Source organism: Corella eumyota, chromosome 6 (genome assembly GCF_963082875.1).
Source record: "Corella eumyota chromosome 6, kaCorEumy4.1, whole genome shotgun sequence".
NCBI classification, from domain to species: domain Eukaryota; kingdom Metazoa; phylum Chordata; class Ascidiacea; order Phlebobranchia; family Corellidae; genus Corella; species Corella eumyota.
The window spans coordinates 236,346-251,318 of NC_137495.1; the positions used below are offsets into that span (position 1 = coordinate 236,346).

Here is a 14,973-nt window from a genome sequence, read left to right on the forward strand (position 1 = left end):
AACAATAAACAAGCTAAACATTAATTTTCCGAGTATGTATTTGATAATTTTGGTCGAAACACTATTTATGGAATGTATTTTACTTTTATCTTTATAAACAAGTATGAATGATTAATTACTTTCACACATTAGCCAATACACAGGAATATATATAACTTAAAACTCGATGCATTTACACGATTTGGTTTCGAACAAATGCTTGGGCAGGAAACTTAACAAGTAATTAAAATATTTGGGCGCCAAACAAGGAATAATAATAGGATTTAAATTGTCTAGAAGCATTTTCTGTGGACAATAGCGGGGCCAGATTCGTCATATTCTTGTTTGGAGATCCACATCTGTTGGAAGGTGGAAAGGGAAGCAAGGATTGAGCCTCCAATCCAGACAGAGTACTTCCTCTCGGGAGGAGCAATAATCTTAATCTTCATGGTGGGTGGAGCCAAAGCGCCAATTTCCTTTTGCATTCGGTCGGCGATTCCTAGAAAATAATTTAAGTTTAAATTTAGTTAAAAAATTCCTGAAAATGCGCAACAACTATATACTATATAATTAGCAAAATAAATATAGAAAACCTACCTGGGAACATAGTGGAACCTCCTGAGAGGACAGTGTTAGCGTACAAGTCTTTTCTGATGTCGACGTCGCACTTCATGATGGAGTTGTAGCAAGTTTCGTGGATTCCAGCAGATTCCATTCCAATAAAAGCAGGTTGGAACAAGGTTTCTGGGCACCTGAATCGCTCGTTGCCGACAGTGATAACTTGACCGTCAGGAAGCTCGTAGCTCTTTTCAAGACTACTGCTAGACGCAGCAGTTTGCATTTCTTGTTCGAAGTCAAGTGCGACGTAGGAAAGTTTTTCTTTGATGTCACGAACGATTTCTCGCTCGGCTGCACAAAAGCAAGTTTTAGTTTCTTATACTTAATGAATGCTTACGTAAAAACAAAAACAGCATCTCAATGTAGTTTTAATTACCGGTGGTAGTGAAAGAGTAGCCTCTCTCGGTCAAGATTTTCATCAAGTAATCAGTAAGATCGCGACCGGCCAAATCCAATCGAATAATGGCGTGAGGGAGTGCATATCCCTCATATATGGGGACTGTGTGGGAAACACCATCTCCGCTGTCCAAAACGATTCCGGTGGTTCGTCCAGAGGCGTACAAGGAAAGTACAGCTTGGATGGCGACGTACATGGCTGGGGTGTTAAAGGTTTCGAACATGATTTGTGTCATCTTTTCTCTGTTGGCCTAAAGAGCGTTGGGGTTTAGTGACAATCGCTGATAGAATTCTATATATCAATCATAACACGAATGTTATCTTTTTGCAGCTAAAACATTCTACTTACTTTGGGGTTAAGTGGGGCTTCGGTCAAGAGTACTGGGTGCTCTTCTGGGGCGACTCGAAGTTCGTTGTAGAAGGTGTGATGCCAGATCTTTTCCATGTCGTCCCAGTTGGTAACAATTCCGTGCTCGATGGGATATTTCAAAGTGAGGATACCTCTCTTGCTCTGGGCTTCGTCACCGACGTAGCTATCTTTTTGTCCCATACCGACCATGACGCCCTGAATTTACATAGGTTTAAATATTGACCACACCTTAACGGCCAAGACACAAACTTTAACGTTTAAAATATATCGCAAATAATACTATAAGAACTACAGAAATACAATGCCAATTTAAACCATACAAACGTTTATTTATATTTGATAGGCATGGTAATATTTATAAATGCGATAAACAAATATCATTGGCCAAAAATTAGAATCATATTTGGAGCAAAAATAGACAATAAACACCTAAAAATTGAAAGCTTAGCTTACCTGATGACGGGGTCGTCCTACGATAGAAGGAAAGACGGCTCTTGGTGCGTCGTCGCCGGCGAATCCAGCTTTGCACATTCCTGATCCATTGTCTACTACGAGTGCTGCAACATCTTCATCCATGTTAATTCGTTGGGTGGAAAAATTAAATTCAAATAGCAAAAAATTTATAAAACCTAATTGGTACCTAAAGAAGGAAAGAAAGCTTGTTAAATCATATTTTTAATACTCAAACAACCTCTATATTGCAATAAAAAAACAACAACGAAAGAGATAGAAACAATTTCGTTTATTGCCAGAATTTAGAAGCATTTTTTATGGTCAATAGATGGTCTAGATTCGTAATTCTAACTTTGGAGTTAAGTGGGGCTTCGGTCAAAAGTACTGGGGCGACTTGAAGTTCGTCGAAACGGTGTGATACCAAATCTTACGCGTATAACTTCACAATTAAAAAATTACACCGCAGTAACGTCGCCAACTCACCACCAGAAACGCAAGTTATTTTCTTGTCACTGTTAACTCGATTGGCGTCCACTGGATCCAATCCTCTTGTTATTTAACCCCCACTAACCCCCTATAATAATACCACTAACAACTTAATATTATATCACCATAAACAAAATACACAACCGTCGCTGAAGTGAACAAAACCCGAATGATCACCACGCCCAACCGCATCGCGTTTATCTTCCGCGGAATTCGAGAAAGGGAACTAATTAAGACATCCGTTCTTATGACGTCGCAATACAATAACAAGAGAATTTTATTTACAGTAAACAATTCGAATTATTCAATTTATTTTTTCTTAATATCTCGGGCAAAGTTTCGTGCGAACCTAAACTGTGTTTTAATTGTTTTACCTCGTAATATCATCTAATCCTCTATTTTTTACTCTACAATTTTACGTTGTCGTGTGTAAAATACTTAACATAAAACATTACGGTAATCCCAGAATTAAAATCAACTGATAATTACCTTAACGAATCGGGCCCATCTTCGTTCTGCAGTTTGATAGAAATGAGACAACATCTGATGCCAACATTCCTTCTTTTGCTCGACCATGTTTCCTGAAACATTAAAAGAATTACTTAGTGTGTTAAACTACTTTAAAGTTTAATTAATGACGTAGTGAAGTGAGAAATTGTGATTTAAATATTACAAAAAGCTCGACACTAACCAAAAGAAAAAAAATAGTAGAATTAAATCTTAACTCTTGGTTTAAATGAAAAAAAATGGGCACTTTATTCTAAATTAATACAACCTGGAACGAAGCAAGGTTAGCTGAAAACTGCATAAATAGAAGTCGAAATGTTGGCCTCACCAGTTAGTTAAACGTTCAGTAGTTAGTTGTAAGTATTATAGTCACAAGAGCTCATAAAAGTACCACAATGTGCATATTTATTTGCAAAGTGGGGTCGATTTTAACTTGTTAAGGCCTAGCTGTAAAAAAAAGTGATAAGTTATATTAAAAAAATAGTATTTTAGTGTTGTCGTCATTCCCAGAAGAATTAATACCTACTACTGAAAACGATTTAAGAATTTTCTTTAAGGTCTAATACTAGAAAGAATAATGAAACACTTCCTAAAGTTAAATTGCCTGGATAACTAGAAAGCAAGCTAAGCACAAACAACTAACTTTAGTAATATGGTCGACCTACGATAGTGAAACAGTGACTTTTGGTGCCCCTTCGCAGGCGAAACCAACTTTGCGAACATTCATCGTAATCAGTTTCGTAAAAAATTAAATTTAAACAGCAAAAAGGTAAAACTTCTTTTTGTTTCCGATAAATATAAATCTTTTAAAATTCCCTATTTTTTATATCAAGTTCTACTTTTTACTACCAAATAAAAACAATAAACAAGCTAAGAAGTAATTTTCCGCGTATGTATTTGAAAATTTTGGTCGAAACACTTTTTATGGAATGTATTTTACTTTTATCTTTATAAACAAGTATGAATGATTAATTACTTTCACACAGCAGCCAATACACAGGAATATATATAACTTTAAACTCGATGCATTTACACGATTTGGTTTCGAACAAATGCTCGGACAGGAAACTTAACAAGTAATTAAAATATTTGGGCGCCAAACAAGGAATAATAATAGGATTTAAATTGTCTAGAAGCATTTTCTGTGGACAATAGAGGGGCCAGATTCGTCATATTCTTGTTTGGAGATCCACATCTGTTGGAAGGTGGAAAGGGAAGCAAGGATGGAGCCTCCAATCCAGACAGAGTATTTCCTCTCGGGAGGAGCAATAATCTTAATCTTCATGGTGGGTGGAGCCAAAGCGGTAATTTCTTTTTGCATTCGGTCGGCGATTCCTGGAAAATTATCAAAGTTTAGATTGAGTTGAAAAAAAATTTAAAAAAATGCGCAACAACTATATAATCAGCAAAATAGATAAAGAAAACCTACCTGGGAACATAGTGGAACCTCCTGAGAGGACAGTGTTAGCGTACAAGTCTTTTCTGATGTCGACGTCGCACTTCATGATGGAGTTGTAACAAGTCTCGTGGATTCCAGCGGATTCCATTCCCAAGAAGGCGGGTTGGTACAAGGCTTCTGGGCACCTGAATCGCTCATTGCCAACAGTGATAACTTGACCGTCAGGAAGCTCGTAGCTCTTTTCAAGACTACTGCTGGACGCAGCAGTTTGCATTTCTTGTTCGAAGTCAAGTGCGACGTAGGCAAGTTTTTCTTTGATGTCACGAACGATTTCTCGCTCGGCTGCACAAAAGCAAGTTTTAGTTTCTTATACTTAATAAATGCTTACGTAAAAACAAAAACACCATCTCAATGTAGTTTAAATTACCGGTGGTAGTGAAAGAGTAGCCTCTCTCGGTCAAGATTTTCATCATGTAATCGGTGAGATCGCGACCGGCCAAATCTAAACGCAAGATGGCGTGAGGGAGTGCGTATCCCTCATAGATTGGGACTGTGTGGGAAACACCATCTCCGCTGTCGAAAACGATTCCGGTGGTTCGTCCAGAGGCGTACAAGGAAAGTACAGCTTGGATGGCGACGTACATGGCTGGGGTGTTAAAGGTTTCGAACATGATTTGTGTCATCTTCTCTCTGTTGGCCTAAAAAGCGTTAGGGTTTAGTGACAATCGCTGATGGAATTTTATAAACCGATTATAAAACAACACAAATGTTATCTTTTTGCAGCTAAAGCATTCTACTTACTTTGGGGTTAAGTGGGGCTTCGGTCAAGAGTACTGGGTGCTCTTCTGGGGCGACTCGAAGTTCGTTGTAGAAGGTGTGATGCCAGATCTTTTCCATGTCGTCCCAGTTGGTAACAATTCCGTGCTCGATGGGATATTTCAAAGTGAGAATACCTCTCTTGCTTTGGGCTTCGTCACCGACGTAGCTGTCTTTTTGTCCCATACCGACCATGACGCCCTGAAAATTACGAGCAAATGTAATGTTTTTTTTTGTTATGAGAAAATATATATAAAGCGGCAACAAAAAATATCGTAAAGTTTTGGAGAAAATTGAAGGCTTAGCTTACCTGATGACGGGGTCGTCCTACGATAGAAGGAAAGACGGCTCTTGGTGCGTCGTCGCCGGCGAATCCAGCTTTGCACATTCCTGATCCATTGTCTACTACGAGTGCTGCAACATCTTCATCCATGTTAATTCGTTGGGTGGGAAATTAAATTCAAATAGTAAAAAATTTATAAAACCTAATTGGTACCTAAAGAAGGAAAGAAAGCTTGTTAAATCATATTTTTGGAATATTTTTAGTACTTTACAATCTCTAAGCACTTATTGCAATAAAAAACAATAACGAAAGAGATAGAAACACTTTCATCTGCCATGCAAAAAAGAAAATATCGTGTAAACTTTGGTCAAACAGTAAATGGAATGGATTACGTTATATCTTTGTAGAAATTAGGAATTACAGAACACGATCGATAAATAATGATATATAATTATATAAAATTTTACTGAATACGCATTTGGAAAATATAGTTCGGTTTCAAATTCTTCGGTGGGTCCAGTGGGCTTTTAAACTAACCAAATATAATTGTTTATTGCCCGAGTTTTAATTGTTTAGAAGCATTTTCTGTGGACAATAGATGGGCCAGATTCATCATATTCTTGTTTGGAGATCCACATCTGTTGGAAGGTGGAAAGGGAAGCAAGGATGGAGCCTCCAATCCAGACAGAGTACTTCCTCTCGGGAGGAGCAATAATCTTAATCTTCATGGTGGGTGGAGCCAAAGCGGTAATTTCTTTTTGCATTCGGTCGGCGATTCCTAGAAATGAAATAAAAATACATTTAAATAAAAAGTAATACCTGAAAAAGCGCTACAACTTTACAATAAAACAACTATCCAATCAGCAAAATAGATAAAGAAAACCTACCTGGGAACATAGTGGAACCTCCCGAGAGGACAGTGTTGGCGTACAAGTCTTTTCTGATGTCGACGTCGCACTTCATGATGGAGTTGTAGCAAGTCTCGTGGATTCCAGCGGATTCCATTCCCAAAAAGGCGGGTTGGTACAAGGCTTCTGGGCACCTGAATCGCTCGTTGCCAACAGTGATAACTTGACCGTCAGGAAGCTCGTAGCTCTTTTCAAGACTACTGCTGGACGCAGCAGTTTGCATTTCTTGTTCGAAGTCAAGGGCAACAAAAGCAAGTTTTTCTTTGATGTCACGAACGATTTCTCGCTCGGCTAGAAAATAAACGTAATGTGCTTAGCTTAGTATTTTTAAAATAATATTGCTACCTTTTAAGCATAGGTGGGTACAGTTAAACGAAAAAGCAACTTCGTTAAATGGTTATTCGTTACACAATACAGTAACTTCGCTAACGTTTTTTCGTTAAATTAAACCAAGTGTAACGGAAGTTATCGTTAAACGTTAACGTTAAAATTTAATTAAAACAAACAAAGAAATTACCTTTTTTATAAAAAAAGATTTAAAAAAATAGTTTTTTTCTTAATCGATGTTTTAACTAGACGAAAAAGGTTTAGAAGAAGTTTTTAAAACGGGCTTAGGCCTAATGCCCAAATAACAGTGGCCGGATAGTAATTACTTACATCGTTTAAAAATTGCGACGATTAAACCAGATAAACGGCGATTTTAAACATATATATTCCTTATATTACCATGGATTTACTTGTAAAATATTGAGTTAACGGGATTAATTTAACGGAAGCACAATTTAACGAAAGTTAACAGGTCCGATAACGATTTTTAAAATTAACTTCGTTATTTAACGTTTAACGAATTAACGATTTGGTGCCCACCTTTGCTTTTAAGTCAATATACAATCGACATCGAAAGCTAACGATTACATTCATCGGCAACGCCCAAGAAGTGAAAAACTTATTAAACCATAAAAATTAAGGCCAATTATTTGTTTTAAGTGCTTACCTGTAGTAGTAAAAGAGTAGCCTCTCTCAGTCAAGATTTTCATCATGTAATCGGTAAGATCGCGACCGGCCAAATCTAAACGCAAGATGGCGTGAGGGAGTGCATATCCCTCATAGATGGGGACTGTGTGGGAAACACCATCTCCGCTGTCGAAAACGATTCCGGTGGTTCGTCCAGAGGCGTACAAGGAAAGTACAGCTTGGATGGCGACGTACATGGCTGGGGTGTTAAAGGTTTCAAACATGATTTGTGTCATCTTTTCTCTGTTGGCCTAAATAATGCGAGGGTTAGTGAGAACTGTCAACGTAATTTTATATTTAGGCAAATTTAAAACATGCAAATGTAACGTTTTCGAGGGCAAAACATTTAACTTACTTTGGGGTTAAGTGGGGCTTCGGTCAAGAGTACTGGGTGCTCTTCTGGGGCGACTCGAAGTTCGTTGTAGAAGGTGTGATGCCAGATCTTTTCCATGTCGTCCCAGTTGGTAACAATTCCGTGCTCGATGGGATATTTCAAAGTGAGGATACCTCTCTTGCTCTGGGCTTCGTCACCGACGTAGCTGTCTTTCTGTCCCATACCGACCATGACGCCCTGAATTTACATCGGTTTAAATATTGACCACACCTTATAGCCAGACACCCAAGATACAAATTTTTAATTTTCAAAAACTATCAAACTATTGTCAATTCTATCATAATGTAAACTACAAAAATACAATGCCAATTTAAACCATGCAAACCTTTATATTTGATAGGCATGGTATTATTTATGAACGTTAATCAAATATCATTGGCCGAAAATTAGAATCATATTTGGAGCAAAAATAGAAAATAAACACCCAAAAATTTAAGGCTTAGCTTACCTGATGACGGGGTCGTCCTACGATAGAAGGAAAGACGGCTCTTGGTGCGTCGTCGCCGGCGAATCCAGCTTTGCACATTCCTGATCCATTGTCTACTACGAGTGCTGCAACATCTTCATCCATGTTAATTGATTGGTTGGGAAATTAATTTCAAAAATTTACGTAAACCTTAAAGTGTCTGTAACATAAAAACGTTAAACTTTAAAGCTGCACTGAACATATTTTATCTAAGTGTTAAACAAATTCTTGTATAGAACTAATCTATTAAACACAACTACCCACTGCACCAGCGTCTGTCGACTGAATTATGAGGTCCCAATTCAAACAGCTTTACTTCGCTCTATCCGCCCTACCTTCTATGTCGCGCCATATAAGGTAACATCGCGAGCTCGCTACTATGACGTAGACAGTGCCGGGCTTCGACAATACCAAATATGGAGCGCTTTTAAAAGTCGCTTTTTTTGCGCGTTTTGATTGGTCCTCAAGCGGTGTTTAATTCATAAACGGGCGGCTAGGCTGCGCATGCGCAAGTAACAGCAATACAGATGACGAACAATGAGCATTGTTACGCATCAATTATTCACAGGTTGTTTACAGCAAAATATTTTAATTTTAAGTCGTGTCATTGTTGTCACAAAAGGCTTCGGGGCGGAATGCAATTATGACAAAACATTAAAGTTTAACCAAGTTACAAATGAACCCATGTGAATGCCCATTTTTGGCGTCGACTCGCTTGTATTAAAGTTAATCAATAAAGTATTTAAACATACCTGTAACATCTAGATACTTACAACTTAGTGCGCTATCATAAAACTTATCTTAAACCCAATCAATGAGTTTCGCAATCTTTATTTTTGGCACAAACTTCGAAAATTAAATCGCAGACGCTCGGAATTTTCCTTCATTGTTATTCATTCTTTAAATAATCGATTAAGTTTTAAGGCTTGTGTGACGTCATAATGTATTAAAGATTTGGAAGCGTGAGCAGGATACCACCGCGTTTCCGCCATGCTAATGTACACAACACATTGTGACGTCATACTTCCGCTTTAGTAAACACGTTCTTGCGAAACGACGTGACGTCATCAACAACTAAGCCTAAATCACAAACAAACATTTCTACTCATCTCGAATTTGCTGAAAATCATTTTTCGTTAACAAATCATCGCCTATGACGTCACAGTCTAACTGTTTGTAACTCGATTCCACTACGGTAGCGAAGTGCATTGTTGTGTGGAAGCGATCGCGCTTTTATAGACCAACAAGTTAAACATTCGAATATTTCGCGGGCGCTCGCGAACCCAAAAAAGGTTCCGATCAAAAACTCACCGCGCCCTTTCGAGCACATCGCTTTATTGCTTGTGACGTCACAGATGCAACAAATATGGAGAAAGGTTAACGACGTGGTACGGGACCAAATAAGGTGAAATTACGAAGTAAATAATTAACTACAAGGACAAATCGGTCCTTATTTGGTCACATAATCAGCGACAAACAAGCATTGTTACGACACAGTTTCTTTTTTAAAAAAGAAACTCAATGTTCCAACTAAATCAAATAGAAACTTAAAATAAACTTTAAATATTTCTATATTTGGCAGTAATACCCAGGTTTAAAAGTGAAATTGGTTGTGCAGAGTAAATTGATATTTTTAAAATAATTTTATTGCTGAAATTGAAGCAGAATATCACGCACAACTTGGTATTAGATTACTTTTAATAAATAAACTGGTTTGCATTAAAACTAAACCGGATATTGGAACCAAAAACGTCATTTTAGTGAAAATTTTCGTTTGGTTGCAGCAACAAAAAACTGCAATTAATCATTTTTGCTAATTTTTAATTATTCGTTAATTTCCTTTTCATTAAAACACGATCATGAACAAATATGGAAACAATGTCCATTGTTCCACGCCCGTGCATGATAACCACGTGACTGAATCGCATGAGCGATTCTCTAAAGAATTCCAATTATTTCATTGCGACTGTTTACATTTCGACTATGTCGTCACAAACAATATAGCGATTAAACAATCAAATATGTCGCGATCCTTATTTGGGCTTTGTTTCAATGCAGCGAACGCCGCTAGATATTATACGCCCATTGATTATGACGTCACAATTGGTATGAAACTGCAATATAAATAATGATTTATTAAAATGATTAATTCTGCAATTAAAACAACACGAACTTACAACACAAACAAACTTTGTCTCAACAACAACATGGTAATTATGACGTCATAGACGCAAGGGAATATGACATCAGAGAGTAAGATTTTATTACCAGACAAACACATTGTTGAAATTTTTGCTGAAATTTAATTCAAAATTTAAAATTTGCCGCCGCAACTCTAGCGCCAACACACGGTGAGAAATATTCAGTTGTTCGAACATAAAAAGAGAAAACATTAAAACTGCTGAGGTTTGGTGACTTTTCCATCTGGATATTTTGCCCTGAACTTTCCAACCACCTCAGACTCAGCAAGGTTTACCCCGTCCAGCTGGTTACCCAGCGTCACCCTTGGGGTAAAAAAGTGGGTTTAAAACATATATTTGGTGTGACCATATTACAAGAAGCAATGTAAAAGCGATCTTAATTTGTAAACATATAGAATGGACGGTCTAAACATAGTAACATTAGTTACCCTGACTAAGTCTCAAGTTGTCAGTTTAGAATATTATAGATTATAATTGCCCGATAATTAAACTGCTGATCGGTTTTTGAAAGTTTACACCAGTTATAGCGCTCTTACTCAAGAGGGCTACTAAGTGAAAGCAGTTGGAATCAAACCCACGACCTAATCCAGTGAAGCAAAGTGTTCTAATAACTACTATGCCGCCAATAACACTTGCACTTTCTAAACTATTAGAATCAAACATCTAGTTAAAAGTTTTACCAGTTTGGTTGAACGTTGTGCATTCTTCCAAATAATTCCAACTTCCTTGTTCCCGGTGACAACCTCTCAATTATCCCGTAAATTTCATCCGGTTTGTGGCTCGTGTCACGCACCTGTGTTAAGTTACAACTGTTATTCAAAGTTATAAACAACAAAAGTCACAAACCTACCTCAGCCACAAGTACGTCACAATCCAACCTCCTATTTATTCCTTTCGGATTTCCCTTTATTCCAACCTTTATTAAAAAAAACATTTTGAAGAATTTCAACCAAATATTGATGTAACAAAAGTTTATCCAAAACAACCACCAACTTACCAAACAGTGCTCCTTGCCGTGGTTGATCCAATGTCCGGTCCTCCCAGTCCGGATGAGGCGCTGAAGTTGGTTTGTTTTCACCCAGATGAGCTCGTCGCATCGTTTGTAGCCCCAAATATCGAACAACTCTCGACCTAGCTCCATAGCTCTCCCGGTGACCCATAAAAACATCAATCCGTCATCTGAGAGATCCTGGATCCTCATGTTTCTCATTTCTTCATCCTAGATGGAATTTTGAAAAAACTCAGTTTTGATTACAGTCAGTTGTATTTATAAATACTGGTTTAACCTCTACCATTTGTGAGATTTTTATTAAATCTCCTTCAATAATAAAGCACAACTCTTATATTTAACCCCAATAATTCACTTATGCACCACAAATGACAATTTACTTATCTGCATGCTTTTAAATGGACATCTATACAGATATACTGTCCATTAAGCTTAAGTGGTTAAACAATAAAAGTTCTATTTGGAATTAATTTTTTTAATAAAAGTTTTTCCATCCCACCTGCATGGTTCCATATGGAAGTTCCATGTGAATATCCCACGGGGGATCAGCCATGATTACGCTAAACTTTCCCAGTACTTGCAAGTCCAGATATCGGATGTCACAGGAAATCCACTAAACAACAATAAATCAATAATTTTAAAGTTTATGGCATGTTAAACCCTGATCAAGTGTGTTTAAAAGACAATATTACAGAATAGCTTTTATTACCTTTAAGTGGGCCTAGTTTTTATATTGTAACTGACTTTTCAGTAAAGACATGTTTAGAAAAATGTCATCTAGAACAAGGCTTTACTAAAATTTTGCTAAATTTTTTAAATTAAAAGACATTTCGCAGAGAAAAGTTGGGGTAAGCTGGGGTTTAGAGAAAATGTCTTTAGTAAAATGGAAGTTTGGAATTATGGCTTTTGGTAGAAGGATTTTGTTAACATATACAACTTTAGTTGCAAGCTTGCAGATTGTTTGTTTAATTTAGCAAAAGTACCAACAACACTGTTACTTATCACAGAAGCAATAAGAGATCAACTCTAGGTCATAATGACAGAACACCTGTGCTCACCTGAGGGGGTAACATCTTGGTGTTGTCCAACTCCCTTCCTGTGTTCTCCCCCTCTTTCCTCCTCCTGTGCTTGTTTGCCCCTCTGTAGTCAATCTCATAGTGGACGTACTTGCAAGTGTCCATGTGAAAGCAGGTGTTAAGGAAGGAACAATCTCCCAAACTCTCATCTAAGTAAAGATAATTATTTACACGTCTATAAATTGGATCAACATATAACACCCACTAAACTTTTTTACATAAATAAGTTGATAGCTCGCCAAATGCAAGGTATTTTAATTGTTGTAATATGGTTGCCACTTGCAACTAATATTTGCCAGCAATAGTTTACCTGCTCACCACCAACAACAGTTTAATTTATTTTGTGGGCTTATAAATTGAACAAACATATATATATATATCACCTACTAAGCATAATTAGAGAAATTAGTCGAAATTAGTCCAACAAAAAGCATTTTAGTTGTTGTAACATGGTCGCAACCCTTAACTAACACTTGCCTAAAATAATAAATTCATGCATTTACACAATGCAATTTTAAAGGCCTACATACAAGACATACATAAACATATGTTATTTACTAAGTTTGTTATATAAATAGAATGAAAAATTACAACCTATAGCTACCTGTGTGTGGTTTTAAGATCTTCCTAAAATGAAGTTTTTGGCAGGAATAATATTTCTTGTGTTTTAAACATTCCTCTCTTGTGGCATAAGGACAAAACTCCCTCACCTGTAAAAAATTTAAAAAAGATAATTTTAATGTTAACCTGTTATTTATTTGACATAAACATTCCTAAGTACCTATCTCTTATTGCATGTTTACATTGACACCTAGCTTATACAAGTGATGTTTAAATAGGTGGCAATGTGCACTATTACCACTAGTACCAACTACGTTTTACCTAGAGTTAGAACAGGCAGGGAAGAGGTTTTAGTCAGTTTTTATGGCTAGGGCAAGCAGGGTAGCAGATTAAGTTTGTAGTGGTAATACTATAGTTAAAAATGTTTAAAGTGCTTAATATGCTCACTTTTTTAAAGTACCCAACTGTTCCAAATCAATATTTAAAGTAACAAACTTACCTGTGACCCTCCCATAGATTTAAACTTATGAGCGAGAGTTAGTTCTTTGGTTGATGCCGTGCTCAACAAGTTCTGAATCTCGTCGGAAACCCTGTTCGTGTCTTGCTCTCTACTTGACTTCATCGAGAGAAGAGCTTCAAGGTCATCGTCATGGTTTGATGGTTTTCTTTTTCTTTCATTTCTCTCATTTTTTCTGTCATCAATTTTTTAAACTTTGATTTATTTTTCTTAATCTAATTTCAGTTATTTTAAAACAAACCTGTCTTTAGTGACATCATCTTTTTTCTTGGTTATGATTGGTTGTTTAGTGCTGGTGTTGAGCAGGGCTGATAACTTTGTGTTTTCAACTGCAGTAACCTCCCCTACTCCGTCTAAAACAAAGAAAATAAAACTAACTATATATTGCTAGAATGAGAATATATTTTTTAAAAAGAATAATTTTATGTTTTTAAATATTTCACCAGAATTGGTTGAAATTTGAACAAGATTTTGTGCCGATTGTTTTTGAAGTAAAATCTCTAATTGTTTTAAAGTTAAACTGGATTTGATTTTTTCTTCTTGTGTCAATATCTGAAAATTTATAACAACTTTTAAATAGTTTAAACTCCACCTTAGTCAGCACTTAATCAGCAACTTAATCAGCAGCTTAATCATCAAGCAATTATCAATCAATAATATCCCAAACTGTGAAAGATAACTTAAGACTGAGTCGGGGTAACAAATTTTACTTCATGTTTAGACTGTGAAGTCAACCTTTGATAAAATTTATATCAACTCACCTTATTTAAATCTTGCAAAATAGAAATTATAGAATGTGGAAAACTGATTGAACTTGAAGCTAAGTATTCTTGTAATTTGACCTCTACACAGGGGTCAACTGGGGTAGCAACAGGGTCATCGATGTTGGGGTCAGTTGGTTTAGGAGGTTCTACAAAAATATTGAAAATTTTTAATTTTTTTTACCTCTTGTTTATTCAACAACAAACCTAATAATAATCAGACAAAACAATTAAACTTATTTACACGAACCTTGATTCATTTTATCCTCATTTACTTCAGTGTTTTCAACTTTCTTTTGTTCAACCAGGGTTGCCGTTAAATCTAAAATTACAACACCAATTAAAAGTAAAATAAATCTAAAAGCATATACAAATACAAGTGACTGTAATTAGTCACTGCTTTTTTATAATTCTTTCCGATGTGGGTAGGACAACTTTACAGTCTTAACATAGAGTAACATTTGTTACCCCGACCCAATTTACTTTAACAGTTTAAGATTTTATTTATTATAATTGCCTGTTAATTAATAAGCTTGTTTTAGGCTTAGCAGAGGTTTAAACAGTTAGAAATTGTAATTTTTTTGACCTTTTCGTTCTTTTCTTCTTTGCTTCAACTTCTCCCTCAAACTTTCCTGCTTCCTCTTCTGCTCCTGGATGTTCTTCCATGTCTCTGATGACATCATTAACACTATGATGTCACAATCAGATTATCAAATACTACAAACAACTACTGATCTGCAATAAAAATGATAGTGAAAA

The 14,973-nt window shown here is 36.4% G+C and overlaps 3 protein-coding genes and 1 pseudogene across 3 annotated transcripts; all 4 read right to left on the reverse strand.

Annotated features, from left to right (window-relative positions):
* Nucleotides 1-247: 247 nt before the first annotated feature.
* LOC145755055 (actin, non-muscle 6.2) lies at nucleotides 248-1,996 on the reverse strand. Its single transcript, XM_082571255.1, has 5 exons — nucleotides 1,817-1,996; nucleotides 1,343-1,558; nucleotides 974-1,244; nucleotides 577-888; nucleotides 248-478 (listed from the first exon to the last, which is right to left on the reverse strand). The coding sequence occupies exons 1-5, from the start codon at nucleotides 1,937-1,939 to the stop codon at nucleotides 273-275; spliced, it is 1,128 nt and encodes a 375-aa protein (XP_082427381.1). The 5' UTR covers nucleotides 1,940-1,996; the 3' UTR covers nucleotides 248-272.
* Nucleotides 1,997-3,687: 1,691 nt separating this feature from the next.
* Nucleotides 3,688-5,863, reverse strand: LOC145755424 (actin, cytoplasmic). The gene is made up of 5 exons (XM_082571659.1): nucleotides 5,335-5,863; nucleotides 5,010-5,225; nucleotides 4,636-4,906; nucleotides 4,239-4,550; nucleotides 3,688-4,144 (listed from the first exon to the last, which is right to left on the reverse strand). Exons 1-5 carry the CDS (start codon nucleotides 5,455-5,457, stop codon nucleotides 3,939-3,941), a joined length of 1,128 nt encoding a protein of 375 aa, XP_082427785.1. The 5' UTR covers nucleotides 5,458-5,863; the 3' UTR covers nucleotides 3,688-3,938.
* Nucleotides 5,864-5,879: 16 nt separating this feature from the next.
* Nucleotides 5,880-7,252, reverse strand: LOC145755250 (actin, cytoskeletal 1A pseudogene; annotated as a pseudogene).
* On the reverse strand, nucleotides 6,366-14,909 carry LOC145755423 (N(6)-adenosine-methyltransferase subunit METTL3-like). Its single transcript, XM_082571657.1, has 15 exons — nucleotides 14,801-14,909; nucleotides 14,465-14,536; nucleotides 14,215-14,363; nucleotides 13,897-14,005; nucleotides 13,695-13,806; nucleotides 13,436-13,628; nucleotides 12,980-13,085; nucleotides 12,358-12,524; nucleotides 11,799-11,912; nucleotides 11,288-11,509; nucleotides 11,141-11,206; nucleotides 10,971-11,083; nucleotides 10,514-10,593; nucleotides 7,210-7,460; nucleotides 6,366-6,506 (listed from the first exon to the last, which is right to left on the reverse strand). The coding sequence occupies exons 1-14, from the start codon at nucleotides 14,895-14,897 to the stop codon at nucleotides 7,285-7,287; spliced, it is 1,776 nt and encodes a 591-aa protein (XP_082427783.1). The 5' UTR covers nucleotides 14,898-14,909; the 3' UTR covers nucleotides 6,366-6,506; nucleotides 7,210-7,284.
* Nucleotides 14,910-14,973: the final 64 nt, after the last annotated feature.

What these genes read in the sequence shown, in the direction of transcription:
- LOC145755424 (XM_082571659.1), bottom strand. Translation starts at nt 5,457, where the DNA reads ATGGATGAAGATGTTGCAGCACTCGTAGTAGACAATGGATCAGGAATG. An exon ending in TAGGACGACCCCGTCATCAG is followed by an intron (nt 5,226 to 5,334) that starts GTAAGCTAAGCC and finishes CGTAATTTTCAG; the next exon opens with GGCGTCATGGTCGGTATGGG. An exon ending in CTACTCTTTCACTACCACCG is followed by an intron (nt 4,551 to 4,635) that starts GTAATTTAAACT and finishes GCTTTTGTGCAG; the next exon opens with CCGAGCGAGAAATCGTTCGT.
- LOC145755423 (XM_082571657.1), bottom strand. Translation starts at nt 14,897, where the DNA reads ATGATGTCATCAGAGACATGGAAGAACATCCAGGAGCAGAAGAGGAAG. An exon ending in GATCTTAAAACCACACACAG is followed by an intron (nt 12,525 to 12,979) that starts GTAGCTATAGGT and finishes ATCTTTACTTAG; the next exon opens with ATGAGAGTTTGGGAGATTGT. An exon ending in CACAACGTTCAACCAAACTG is followed by an intron (nt 10,594 to 10,970) that starts GTAAAACTTTTA and finishes TTTTACCCCAAG; the next exon opens with GGTGACGCTGGGTAACCAGC.
- LOC145755055 (XM_082571255.1), bottom strand. Translation starts at nt 1,939, where the DNA reads ATGGATGAAGATGTTGCAGCACTCGTAGTAGACAATGGATCAGGAATG. An exon ending in CTACTCTTTCACTACCACCG is followed by an intron (nt 889 to 973) that starts GTAATTAAAACT and finishes GCTTTTGTGCAG; the next exon opens with CCGAGCGAGAAATCGTTCGT. An exon ending in AGGTTCCACTATGTTCCCAG is followed by an intron (nt 479 to 576) that starts GTAGGTTTTCTA and finishes ATTATTTTCTAG; the next exon opens with GAATCGCCGACCGAATGCAA.